The 14,080-nt window shown below is 35.4% G+C and overlaps 1 protein-coding gene across 1 annotated transcript in view; it reads right to left on the bottom strand.

The window, feature by feature from the left end:
- Window positions 1-1,069: 1,069 nt before the first annotated feature.
- Window positions 1,070-14,080, bottom strand: part of LOC128982482 (ADP-ribosylation factor-like protein 16) — a 30,750-nt gene continuing 17,739 nt past the window's right edge. The window contains exons 3-5 of the mRNA XM_054401446.1: window positions 5,782-5,949; window positions 2,301-2,420; window positions 1,070-1,449 (exon numbers count right to left, since the gene is read on the bottom strand). Of these exons, the coding sequence (XP_054257421.1) occupies window positions 1,378-1,449; window positions 2,301-2,420; window positions 5,782-5,949 (360 nt within the window). The 3' untranslated portion in view covers window positions 1,070-1,377. The remainder of the gene's footprint in view (window positions 1,450-2,300; window positions 2,421-5,781; window positions 5,950-14,080) is intronic.

A 14,080-nucleotide genomic window follows, 5' to 3' on the forward strand; every position in this document is an offset into this window, starting at 1 on the left:
ATTCTACGGTATTAAAAGAACATACTTCAGATTCAGTTAAGCCTAAAATTATTCAAAGATCCCGTGGGTGATAACATAGGTGCCAAAAAGATATTTTTTTGCTTTTAAGATTAATAATTAACTGATAAAGAAGCGGATGAAGCAACAGTCTGATCTAGAGTTAAGTTCACAAGAACAGTGGGAATGAAGCTGGTAATGCCTCTCACATTGAACAAATCCAAAACTGGGTTCATAGGCAAGACTAGCAACTTGCCGTAGAACGAAGAGGAGTATTGGTGTTAGCTTCGAACTTACCATTCCCGGAGCTCACATTGAGCATACACCATACCGGAGCTCACAATGAGCATACACACTTCCGGAGCTCACATTGTGCATACACACTGCTGGAGCTCACATTGTGCTAATACACTTCCGGAGCTCACATTGAGCATACACACTGCCGGAGCTCACATTGACCATACACACTTCCGGAGCTCAGATCGACTTACATACCGGAGCTCACATTGCATTACAAAATCCAAGTTGTAAATTTTTATCAAACCGTGAGTTTTAAGTGTCCACAGTTAAGTACAAAACATCTTTTTAAAAAGTGACATATATTTTCTTTAAATAACCTCTCCTTCTACCGGACCTCACATTACTGTGTAATACCATGGAGCTCACATTGGTTGCCAAACGCGTATGTGTGTGTCTGTGTGTGTGTGTCTGTTAGCGCGATAACTTGAGCAAAAATTATACGATTTTGATGAAATCTGGTACAAACGTGTAAACCTGCGTTTATTCAAACGCATTTGCGAACCAGCATAATTGGACTATGGGAACGGGTTTATGGGGGTTTTATGGGGAAAATGAATGTTTCCCATTTCTGAAACACAACATTTCATTATTTATTTCCAAACCATTTTGTAGCACTTTTAGTTATACCAAAAAATATATAATTTGTATATCAAAGCGTTGATAAATGCCCAACGGTTACAAAGATTATTCCAAAAATTGTAAATTTAAAATTCTCATGTTATTTTTATGAAGGATAAATAAACAGTTGTAGTTTGCTTGTTTATGGATATATTTCAATCAAATTTTGCAAATTTATTTATTTTATACTAAGCTATCAAGATTCCAATAACAAACCACCTCAATACCTTCCCTGTAGCAGCAATCCTAAGTCCTCACTAAAATTAATGAAGATAGCTGTAGCAAACATCTTTGTCGTGACTAGTCGTAACAGTTAAATTGTAAATTATGTTTTCACATTCAGTTTTCTAATTCTATTTCACTATTTTGATAACACGTAGTAGTTATCATATAAGATTATTGAGTTAACTGTTAACTGTAACACGTAGCCTACATACATAGGCCTATAGGCTCATAAATTCTTCAACTACATGAATGTTTCTCGCCAAGCCAGGAGATGACAGTACTGATGCCCTCGCCTGTAGTTGCACTCACCTTGGGTCAAGAAAAGTTTGTTAAGTCTTATATTGATGTATTTATAAAGTAAAATTTGTGGTATTTCCCAAACAATACAAGATTTTTACCTTTACTGGAGAAGAAGCTCATTATTGTAATCAGAAATTAATAAAAACCTATTTTTTATATTTGCAGTATAGTACTTATATAAATATCAATTTTATTGGAGAGAGGTTTGGAAACTAATAGTCTTCTATTTCCATAGGTTTATTGATAACATTTCTGCTGTTCATCCTTGTTGTCAATGCGATGGTGGAGAAAGAGTTTTTGTAGGGCAGGGCAGGAGTTCTCTTAGTCAGAGAGAATTCTCTACTGGTAAACTCAGCCTTTCAGATGATATCGATAGCTAAACTTATAGCTAAAGGTACCTCTCTAAATTTTCACCAAAATCATCAAACTTAAATTATATTGTTTGCTGGTTGCTCAATCCTAATTGATGGAAACTGGTAAAAGTTGAAAGAGTACTTCATCATTCTTCCCAATTTTCTAGTTTGTTCTCAACATGACTAGTACAATATTTACAAATCTATTTAGTTTGCAATACCCTTAGTATCTGAAATCAATACTTTTCAAATTCCCTGCTATTTTTTCAAATGTTTGAAGAGCTTTACAAAATAAAAACTTACTAGCTTATACTTAAAAATCTGTTTAACTCCTTTGATATTTATGCCTGGATCTCAGGTAAAATAAAATTATATCCAGTGTCACCAGACTACTTACAGGAACTACTGATGTTAACCCTTTAGGGGTGTGTTGTATTTACTGTAAAATGTTCGACACCACTAAGTGTCTGTCTTATTCATTAATTTCTCTAAACTTGTAGTACTAACCTCAGCAATAGTAATATTCTGAGGTACCTCCTGCTTCAATCTGTTGTATTGGAGCATGAGCAAAGCTTCATTACGCATCTGCCTGTAAGATGCGTCCATTTTCGCCAGGACCATCATAATCTGTAACAACTATTACCATCAATGTACTGTGGCTGATTAATGAGGGGCCAGAAGTGTAACAGCAGCAATCTGAAATCTTTAAAATTATTTGTACTTGTGTATTTGTGTAATTATCTTTGTAACAACTAGATTTGTACTGGGGCGAAAAATGCGGGCAACGATGAAAAGCTCCGCTTAAGTCAGACAACGATGAATCTGGACACAGTGCACTCAAACGATGAACTTGGACACATTGGGTGTCCCAGTGCACATAAACGACGAACCTGGACACATTTTTAAGTTGTCCGGTATGTTGCACGACACGACGAAACTGGACACATTCAAAAGTTTCACAGATTAACGCTGCATGCAAACGACGAACACGGACACTCTAATTTTTTAACAGACTGTACACCAGGCTAAATCAAATACTCAGTCTCGCTCGGTTGTCTTTGTAAACCCTGAATGAGCTTCCTAATACAGAAATTCCGTGAATACACGTTATTGTTATAAGGCTTCTTTCAAATCGACTAATATACTGTGTTGTAGTGACTCATAGCTTAGCAAAAACATTGCACATTATAAATTCGGTAATTTAATTGCATGTTTATTTGGTCAGTGTAAAGTTTTGCTAGATATTAGTAAAAAATTACAGGCCTACGGGGCCTGTATACACCGTGTCCCAAAAAGAATGGATCAAATCTACAGCTTAATGTACAGGGTTATTACAAATGATGTTCATGATTTCAAACATATATAAAATATAGTTTTATTTGTTATACAAAGAAATCAAATGGTTACAACTTTTGAAAAACTCAAAAAGTTTCGACACAGATACACAGAACTGTAAATGCTCGATACGGGAACCCCTTGTGGTATTACAGATGTCAATAATGTAGTCAAGCTCTTGCTAGACTTTGAAAAGTGTGTCTTGATCTATTGTTTCGATAGCATTGGTAATCCGTTGCTGGATCTCAAGTATGCTATCTGATAATGGTGGTCTTATCTTTGATGTATCTCCACAAGAAAAAAATACAGGGGGTGATGTCCGGAGATCTTTTAGGCCAGTTCAGGGGTGTGTCATTATTCAGACCACCGAGCTCGTTCCATATCTCAGGCAGCACATTGTTAAGTTCAGCCCTACTACAAGTAACATTCAAATGCAGCCATTTCTCTTAAATTTCAAGTGTCACTTGCCAATATAGTGGTTACTAGGAGGATCATCGTTAAACCTGGTTCTAAAGTGTCGTTGCACACTAATAACAGATTGGTTAATGTAATATTCCAACTGGCAAAAAGCTTTCCTGCCTTCAAATTCAGCCATTACACAACACTTACAACAATTAACTTGACAAACAGCTGATATGCACCCAAACCAATGTAAATGAAACTTTATGAGTTTTTCTTTCCAATGGTACCAACTAAAATAGTCTTGAAATAAATTAACCCAGTAATAAATATAATAAAAATCAGGAACATCATTTGTAATAACCCTGTACGTCTTGCTAGGGGTTGTAGAAAAGTCAATTAGGCTCATTTTAAAGCTGTCATTTTAAAACTGTCATCTTAAGGTATTTTTAGTGCCCTTCAATATAGTAATTAGCTGTTCCATAGTGGTTGTTGGCACGTTTGAATTTTACAAACATGAAATTGCAATGGAGATGCAGTTGGAAGCACAATGTATTGAATGGTTTATAAAGACAAAATCTGTGGTGTGTGTGTGTTTTTTTTTGGGGGGGGGGTTTGTTAAGCAAAGAGATGCCTTTGAAAAAATATCTAATGAAAAACACCACAATGTGTGATTAGTGCTGAAATACTGCCTTAATTTTAATCGAGCAAATAACAACATGTAGAGGTTAGGCGGTCATACCATGGTAGGAAAAGCCTAGGAATTTAAGGAAAAAATCGTTTATCAAGTTAACTTTTGATTTTTAATAATAATTTTTTATGCCAGTTTAATTTGATCCATTCTTTTAGGACACCCGGTACAAAGAGGGCTAGCTCATTACGTTCGGCCCATTGTAATATAGCATTAAAAATATACTCCAGTATGACGTTTTCGTGGCGAAACAGCTGCAATAGAGCAGTTAAGTTGCTATGGATTATTATATTATTTTTAAATGTAACCTCGACTAAACCTCTTTCACAATGTGCTGTATGTTGTCTATCGTACCTACATAGGTTAAAATATTAATCCCAATTCATTTGAACCTTAATAACGCATCAAGCAGTTTCCTGATTAATTATTAATTACCTGATTTTCATATTGACAAAAATTGTTTTTTGCAAGATAATCACGTTTCGGTCTTTACGTTAGTTTAAATTGATCAACATCTGTTCGGCAAAATAAAATTATTGATATATTTAATATACAGGTGTAAGTCTTGTTTTCTCAGTCACTACTGGACTGATATACAAGATTTATGCCTCAAATTAAAAGAGATAATGCGTAGATGTGGCAAACTTCCTTAGAATTTACGTTTTTTCTAAGGGATACGACCTACAGCCTTTTAAAGGTCGAGTCAATACAATTCTTACAATTCTTATTGAATAATATAATACACAAAATCATTCGTCAGCTGTTTAATGTTTCTCAGAAATTTGTTTTTATTATTATAACCTCACTTTCAGTATTTAATTATTAATCTCGGAGTTCTTGTTTATAAACACACGATTTCGAACAAGGGAATAGTTATTTGTGTAACTTAATGGGCGAAGTAGCACTTTGCTGTACACGAGAGAAATGTTTACGCACGAGCCGTAGACGAGTGTGGAAAGTTTTTTGAGTGCAGCAAAAACAGTTTGCACTCACACACATTATATTTTTCAAAACTTTTATTATATAAGTATATACAGTAGATAGATCTAGATTTCAGACCAGCTAGTTAGCGCAATACCAAAATAAACTTAAATCAAACAGAGACCTATACTGTACCACTAAAGCATTGGCCACACTTCAATCCTCCAGGGAGCATTCATCCGCATTTTGGCAGAAGCGATCCGGGTGGACCGGAGCGGATCTGACAAGTGTAGCCACCTACCAGTACTTTCAAAATTTGGATGAGGATCGGGGGTTCCGGGAGTGCTCGGCTATTTCACATCACGTGGCTTCCTCGAGGATGAGTGGAATCATAGAACGAGTGTGTCTTTCCGAGTATCGTACAAAAGTAGCCACCACTTCTGATCGGAACGAAACAAAACAAATCGGACAAGTGTAGCCCTAGTTTAATTTTCACAGCAACTATACACCTCTAATTTATGAGGAATTGACATTTTGGATATCTATGTAGTCTACATCTGATTTACAAGGAAAATGTGTACAGTAAGTGTCAAAACTAACCTTCAGTAAATAAACTCTAAGCTTATCTATAATTGAATTGACCTTAACTTTCTGCAGCTGAGGTTCAGCCAGTATTGTGTAGAGCAAAACCCCGGCGGCTGCTATCTGACAAAGATTACTGGCATCTACCACAAACATCACCTTAGTGATATCTTGGTAGTAGTGACACCACATAGGTGCCATGGGACCACCCAGCTCTCGTATGGTTATCTAAAAAAATCACATACACAAGTAGTATAACACAATCCTCCAATGCCCAGCTCCCCCACTATAAAAGTTAGACAGTGTCCATAAACATCTCCATTTAACATTTAATAGTGTCCTGGTTGTAGTGATGTCACTTGGAACCATTAAACAATAAGAGTAGCCTGATCTGACATCAATATTTACTGGTTTATTTGATTTTACATACCAACGGACATCTCAAATTTTATAAGCTAGTCATAAATACATTTCTCTCAAACGACTGTAGGCCAACATAAAATTCAAAAAGATTTCATACAATAAATATGGCTACCCAGCAATAAATGAATACTAGTAAACCCAATGCTCGAAATCAAGCAATTGAATTAGGGTTAAGAATGAAAAGTAACAACTTAATTTGTTTTATAATTTTATTTTGTAACTGTAAAGAAAGCAGTCTGCATCATTTTATTAACTCTCTGTATACTATACTTTTGGTGAATACCCTGTCATCAGTTTTAATTTGATTTTTGGTATTTTATATAACCAACCTAAGAAACAATTTCACTTCAATCATAAAATCAAATGAAACATATTATTCATTCTGATAGCCCCTGGACTACGAATAATGACTTATATAGGCTTACCTCCGTCAGTAGTCCAAAATTGTGTCTTTTTCAACTAATGTTGTTCAAAGCTTACATGTTTCGTTGCACTGCAACATCGTCGGAGCTTTATGTCAAAAATATCAAATAATTTACACATAGAACAAAACACGGAACACGAAACATTTAAACACGTAACAACACGATAGCGCTATCATGACACGGCACGGTAGCGGTTGTAGGTAGAAGTCTCCCTACAAGGTAGACTTGTAGCCTTGTAGACTTGTAGGTAGAAGTCTACCTACAACCGCTGCCGTGCCGTGTCATGATAGCGCTATCGTGTTATTACGTGTTTAAATGTTTCGTGTTCCGTGTTTTGTTCGATGTGTAAATTATTTGATGTTTTTGACATAAAGCTCCGACGATGTTGCAGTGCAACGAAACATGTAAGCTTTGAACAACATTAGTTGAAAAAGACACAATTTTGGACTACTGACGGAGGTAAGCCTATAAGTCAAATAAAACAGATGCGATTTTAAAACAAATTATACCACATGTTATCCTTATGGGAGAAAATCACACTTTAAAGGAAGCCCCTGCCCAAACTAATCGAAACTTTAAAAAATCAATTGTGTTATAAAAAGAAATTTTAGAAGTAAAACAATCCGCCGTCATCACTTACCCATTTAAAACCGATTTATAATAATATGATTAATAAAACCATTTTAGCGAATTTCCCATATAGGGAATAAGCTATTACCGTAGGTCTCATGGTAAGACCCGGGACTGATTTACTTTTTCGTTTTAAAGTCCCCAGAGGCCAAATCATCCTCCGTTCAAATTCTTGTGCTAAATACTTGATGGGCAACATGATCAAGCACCTGATGGATGGCTTGTCTGTAAGCTGACCGTCAACAATTTCACTGATGTAATCTCGCAGGGACTGTCAGAGGATCCTGCCCCTGTTAACCCCTTTCGGAGTTATAAGCTATTTCCACACTCATGCCCTATTGTTTGCACCAAACACATGCCTCTTAAGCATGCCTTGACGCAGATGGACGCAAGTGACGCATGCGTCAAGGCATGCCCAAAATGAGTCAGAAGAAGCTCCATTCCATAACGCACAGCGTAGCGCTGGACGATCCACTAGCCTTGGATTTATGTGCGTTTTAACTTGCAACTGCTTTACATTTTTGTCAAGTCGTCCGTGTTGTAGTTATTTGAAGCATATTGAATGAATAACTAAGAAACCTCAGAATTCATAGAAGATTATCGCTCTCACATATGTTTTTGGGACATACGGAGTAATAAAATAAAAAAAGATTTAAATTAACTAAAATAAAATAAGAAAATGTTGAGTTTTAGAGTACTTTTTTATCCACATTGTCCGCCATGATTTCTTACGTTTTGGAACTTTTGTTAAGGTTAAAATATGCCAAACCATCCCTCATATCAGAATAGTGTCGTTTTCATCTAATTAGGAAAAGGTATCTGAGAAGGTAGGAATGTGACGTATGAGTGTGGACACTCAAGGCACATGCAATACCGCTTGCGTTGATTGTGTTGAATTGAAAGCTGTAAGGCAGATTGAAATTGAAAGCGCACGAGTGTGGACGTAGCTATTTTGTCAAGTATCATGCAGTTAGAACTGAGTAAAAAAGGGAGAGTGCAATGTTTTAGTAAAATACTGATTAAAAATGTAATTTATGAAATAAATGCCTATCATTGTATTTGAATTGATCTACATAAAATTTCCTTTTATATGACACTAATTTTAAATATAAAATATTTTATAGCAATTTCCAATGCATACATGCATTTTTTATAGAAACATATTTTTTGAAACCAAACCTTGATTTTTTCAATCTATTTCTTGGTCAAATTCATAAATAGTATTCAATTCCTTAATTACAAAATTTATTTGGTTTATATATAGATAAAATCCTTCATTTTATAGCTTTTTTTTGTTGAGGCCTAATACAATTTTGGTGCAATAATTGTAATAGTACTGTGTACTAAGTTATGGTGTTGTGAGTATTGAAATAAAAGGGAAATTGTATTCTAAGCATGAAATATAATTTTTCCAATCAACTATAAAAAAGGAAAGAATTAGGTTATTCAATAATAATGTAACATTTTTCTTTTCTTTTATTCCATTATGCGTGAGGCAGGCGCTGCTCGTCTTTAGTCTTTCGTATCCTGCTGACGCACTAGGACGGGCGCCCGTCTGTAGGCGGAAATGGGTTAAGGCTGGCACCAACACATTGGTAGCGTCTAGAATGGGACTAATTGTCTCGGCTTGTGACCAGAACATGCGTTGTAGGAGACGCTTCAGACAAGCAGCCCAAGTACTGGTGGACTCAAGAGATCTCGGGACTCCGGAAAGCCAGACAAGCCGCAATGATATCTAGAAGAATCCCGGATTTTGAGGCTAAGTCCCATCCTACAGGGCCACGAGGAAAGCTCTCTGCCATAAACTCCTTGTCAAACTCTTGGCAGCAGAGAGGAGGGCGATCCTCTAGAGACAAGGCTATATCAGTAAGGAAACTGAAATAATAGAAGAGTGCTTCTGCACTTACCCGATGTGGCAATTAAGAGAACTAGGAACAAGAAACTACAGGATAATTGTCTGGCAGACTCATCAGGCATGTCCAACTGTACATATCTTTTGTAAAAATCTGTCCATTATTAATGGAGGAGTAGTGTTTTGTAGAAATCGCCTTCACACATAAGGATATAATGTTTAACAGTAACAATAAATATATATGTATGGATATATAAATAACGATAACAACAAACAAATATATACCAACAATAACAAAATATACGTATTGTGGATTCTACACCTGATATATCAAATGTTGTCCAACTGTGTTGTAATTGTAAGGTATGTGCAGCTTAATGGGACACCTGTTTAACGGTTTTTAATTTTCTTGCCCAATATTGGACATAAAGCTTTGGAGCTATTTGACGCAGTTAGTGAAGTTCTCAATAGTAAAGGAATTGATTGACCTGGCAATTTGTCGTGCCCAATCATACGATAATGCAAGTAATATGTCTGGATGTTACACAGGCCTTCAAGCACGCATAAAAGAACAGAATTCCCTCGCAGAGTACATTCCTTGTTCTGCCCACTCTCTAAATCTGGTTGGCACTAATGCGGCAGATTGTTGTCTTGAAAGCTCTTCATTCTTTTTGCTTCTACAGGAATTGTATACTTTTTTCACAATTCCACATGGCGATGGGAAGTTCTACAAAAGTCAAAGACAACCAACCAAGAAGCAGAAGCACAGTCACAAAAAGACTCTTCAAATGCCAAAGGTCTGAGTACCACAAGATGGTCCGCAAGAGATGATGCTTGCCAAGGACTTCTGAAACATTAAGATAAAATTTTAAGTGCCCTTTAAAACAATCGGTGAAGATTTTTCACAAAAACGACTGACCCGTGCAGAGGCCGATGGTCTATTTAACAAAATTAATACCCTAGACAGCAATTCTAGTACAATTCTGGGGATTCATTCTCCATCGTTAGAATGCAACGAATAAGAAATTACAAGCAGTCGAAACAGATTTAAAAACTGTTGTATGCCTCTACGAATCTCTTGTTGATCTTATTACAAAGACATCAAATGAGTTTGAACTTTTTGAGAGAAAGGCTAAAGAACTCAAAGATGAATATAGCTACCAGGCCGATTTGAAAAGAACCAAGAAAAGGAAGAGAAAAGACGATGAAATTTATGAAGATGGACTTGACTTCTGTTATTGATTCTTTTACTAGGTTCAAATCAAGAATGAAAGTGTGAACAAAATACTTACTACTGTACCAAACTTAACTAATTAAAAATTTTATATTATTTTTTTCAGTAAAGTATGTAATTTTTTTCTTTTTGATTTAGGTGTTTTTTGTAAATAGAAAAAATTGTATAGGTAAAAATTTTTCTTTCATTTCAAATCAAAGCCAATAGCACGTCTCTCCAGTGGATCTGACTAAAAGTGTTCAATGAAAAGCGTTATGAGAACCATTGTATACAAACAATTTTGTGTGCTGTTTTACGCTGCAAAACGGGATTGTAAAAATATTGATTGGATAAGAAAAGTTGTATTCCGTGAAGGCCTATCCAAGATGGTTTGCATAAAAACGGCGCAAAAAACGTCTGTTAAAAGGGGTCAAAAAAGTTATTTAATTTGTTGATGAAGCATGCAATATTACTGATTATTTTTCTTGTCTACAAAATCAGCTGACAGGGCATGTTGGTCATTGGGGTGATATTAGTGAGGTCAGGGAGTGCACTGAAAAGTGGGAGAGGGGGGCGGTGGCAAACTTTAATACGTCCCTGTTGGATAAGCTGTAAAAGTTTAGTATACCGTATATTTTGTAACAAAGATTCAACGTGGTAAAACCAGTATTAATGACTTTTGTTGGCAAATAAATACGTAACAAATTTACATTGACCAAAAAATTCTCTCAGGGTATAGTGATAAAGTTTCTTGAGCAAAGCTCGGTCCCCAGGTACTATTTTTTATAACAGATGATACGTACCCTTGGCCGTTTGGGTGATATATAGCAAAAACTACATGTAGCGTAGAGGAATATATCACATTTTCAACTTTGAGAGTTTATATCTTCAAGATATTTAAGTTATCGAAGTGGTTTTATCTCATTTTATAGCAAATTTAATTGTGAAAAAACATGTTATATAAAATGGCATAAATGTGTCCTTTCGGGTGATTTTAGGCCATTAAGAGTTCAATTCCTCTAAAGAAAACAAATATGGCGTCCTATTTCAAGATGGCGGGCCTAAAAATCAGGCACCCCCCCATAAATTGTTTCTGTTTAATGTATCAAAGAAACGCACAAAGTCTGTAACTTTAATCCATCAGGTCACGATCATTTCGCTCAGCCACCACACTACTATGGGCGTTCTAGGAACATGTATTGGTGCACCGGTGCAGATGATCCGGTGACATACTCAACGGTACCATCCCAGGACAAGAGTCCCAGGCTCCCGCTACTTTGCCATAGCTGCAATACTGGTGTCCAAGAAACTAACCAATCAGCTAGTGTATGAATCTTGTACCAAAAGAAAGGTTATCGGTCCTAGTTATCGGTCCTATATGTTCAGGTTTTATTTGTATTTTGAAAAAAATTATGTTAATTGGGTCAAAAATTGAAATTAATCTTTCCTTATGGAGATTTAACATGGGGCCAAATTTTTAAGCTTACGACAGCCACCCTGACCACACTACTGGACAGTGAACATGGGCCCCCACAGGAGGGTGCACTTAGTGCACTGGCTTAAAAAATAAGAAATAAATTTAATACCCACGAGCTGTTGGCCCGTCCTACGTACGGGAATCGAGTAGTCACTTAAAATTGAATATGATTCAGAACAGCTAGTTTACAACTTGGTGGCCGATTCACACGCACTGGCTTTGAGTACAGTAGCTACATACCAATGCCTAATACGCCTTGGCTACATACCACCTTCCATTGCATACTAACACTTACCGTACCTTATTTTACCATATTGACCACTGAAACCTTCCAAATGATCCTGGCCTCCTGTTCTCTTCTATCCACTGCCATTTCTAAGGAAGATACCAGTCTGAGGATGTCTTTCATAACTTGGTCTTCCAAGTGGTCGTCTACCTTGTAGTACTTCTTGGAATATACTTTTAAAAGTTGAAGTATCTTCTCCCCACCATGCAAAGCCTACCCAGCCCATCCGAGATCCGAGCCGTTTGGTCTACTTTAGGAATGTACCCCTTTATCAAGTTTTTGAATCATACAGTATTTATGACAAAACTTGATTATACGGTTAAAATGTACACAATCTACTGATAACATAGATCTTTTACGGTAGGAAATAAACTACATTTTAAAATGAAATAGTGTGTAGTCAAACTCTGACTATCAATATTTTTGTATAAAAACAACTTGTAACATAAACATTTCAATGACAGTTAGAAACCAGCTGTTAGTTAAACATATGTAATCTTTGTTTAAACCACCACTAAAACGACTTTAACTCGTCCGTCGGCTACTAGACTTTTTGAAAATTAAAACTGAATTTCTAAAAAACTGAAACCCTAAACTAAAATTATGGCTTCGACATTCCCTAGTCCTCCAAATTATCTTTCTTTCAACACAAAAATCATGAAAATCCGTCAAGTGGTTGATTCAGAATTGTGAAATAAAAAAAAACCCTGTTTCGTTTTAATATATAGGATAATGTTCTTGTAAATAAAAAAATTTTATAGGTAAACATTTTTCTTTCATTTTAAATCAAAGCCAAGAGCACGTCTCTCAAGTGGATCTGACTAAAAGTGTTCAATGAAAAGCGTTATGAGAACCATTGTATATAGACAATTTTGTGTGCTGTTTTACGCTGCAAAACGGGATTGTAAAAATACTGATTGGATAAAAAAGTGGCATTCCGTGAAGGCCTATCCAAGATGTTTTGGATAACTATACAGCTGATCATTTTTTGTGTTTGGTTGATTCAATTTTGCTCTCCAAGAAATTCATCATTCTGAAAATAATTTATTATATCTAGTGAGTTTTACATTAGAATTAGTTTTTAATAGGATTATATTTCAAAATTATTTACTTTCAAACCATTATTCTATCCATTTATAATTTTAATTCAGTGAAAAACCAACCCACAATATCCATAACCTATAATAAACAATATAAATAGGTTACATACCTTACGTCGTCAATCCTAAAATAAGTCTATGGCGACTAGTTTCGAAACATCAAGGTTTCATTGTCGAGCCTCTTGCCTCTTAAAAACATTGTGACATCTTGTCGTCGTCATTATACACAGTACATTTAACATAAACACACGAACACGGACACATACTATTTATAAAAATGAATGTGCGGCCGGCCATAAGTACCGCGGTGACGGACACGATGCAACTCAAATAAATAATAAACAACCTAAACTAAAAATTTCATAGTCAGTTGCATTATTTCTTTTGTTTACTATACCATTTTCTGTCAAAATATGAAATCTATAACTCAGACAAGAAAACAAACAACACTAATAAACAATCTTTCCAAAGACAAATTTCTATCTCAAGATGCTGTGAATGAACTCAGTGATAAAATTGATACATTAAAAGAAGAATAAACAAAACTTAGAATACAAAAGAAAAATCTAAACAAAGAAATGCAAACTTTACAGGGAGAGAAAAATCAACGATTTATGAGTAAAACCTCTAAAGAAACAAGCAAAAAATATTTACCAATATATAAAAATAATTATGAAGATAATTACTTAAATGACATACAGTTACAGTCTTACTTTCAATGTATTTCAGATTAAATATCTGCCATTAGAAATGACATAATTTTAGTAGGACCTACAGTTACACAATTACTCATGTACTGTTCCGAATATGATAATATTATAACACTAACATCTTTACATTTCAATTATGCAAATTCTGTTTTCTTTTCTGTCAACAATTCTCCAAAAATTCAAAATAGCAATGGAAACAATGGAAGCCATTGGAATTTATTGGTGTACAGTAAAATTGATAAT

The sequence above is a fragment of the Macrosteles quadrilineatus genome, unplaced genomic scaffold (assembly GCF_028750875.1).
Source record: "Macrosteles quadrilineatus isolate MER2022 unplaced genomic scaffold, UCM_ALF_1.0 Scaffold_1__1_contigs__length_201487025, whole genome shotgun sequence".
In the NCBI taxonomy this organism is placed as follows: domain Eukaryota; kingdom Metazoa; phylum Arthropoda; class Insecta; order Hemiptera; family Cicadellidae; genus Macrosteles; species Macrosteles quadrilineatus.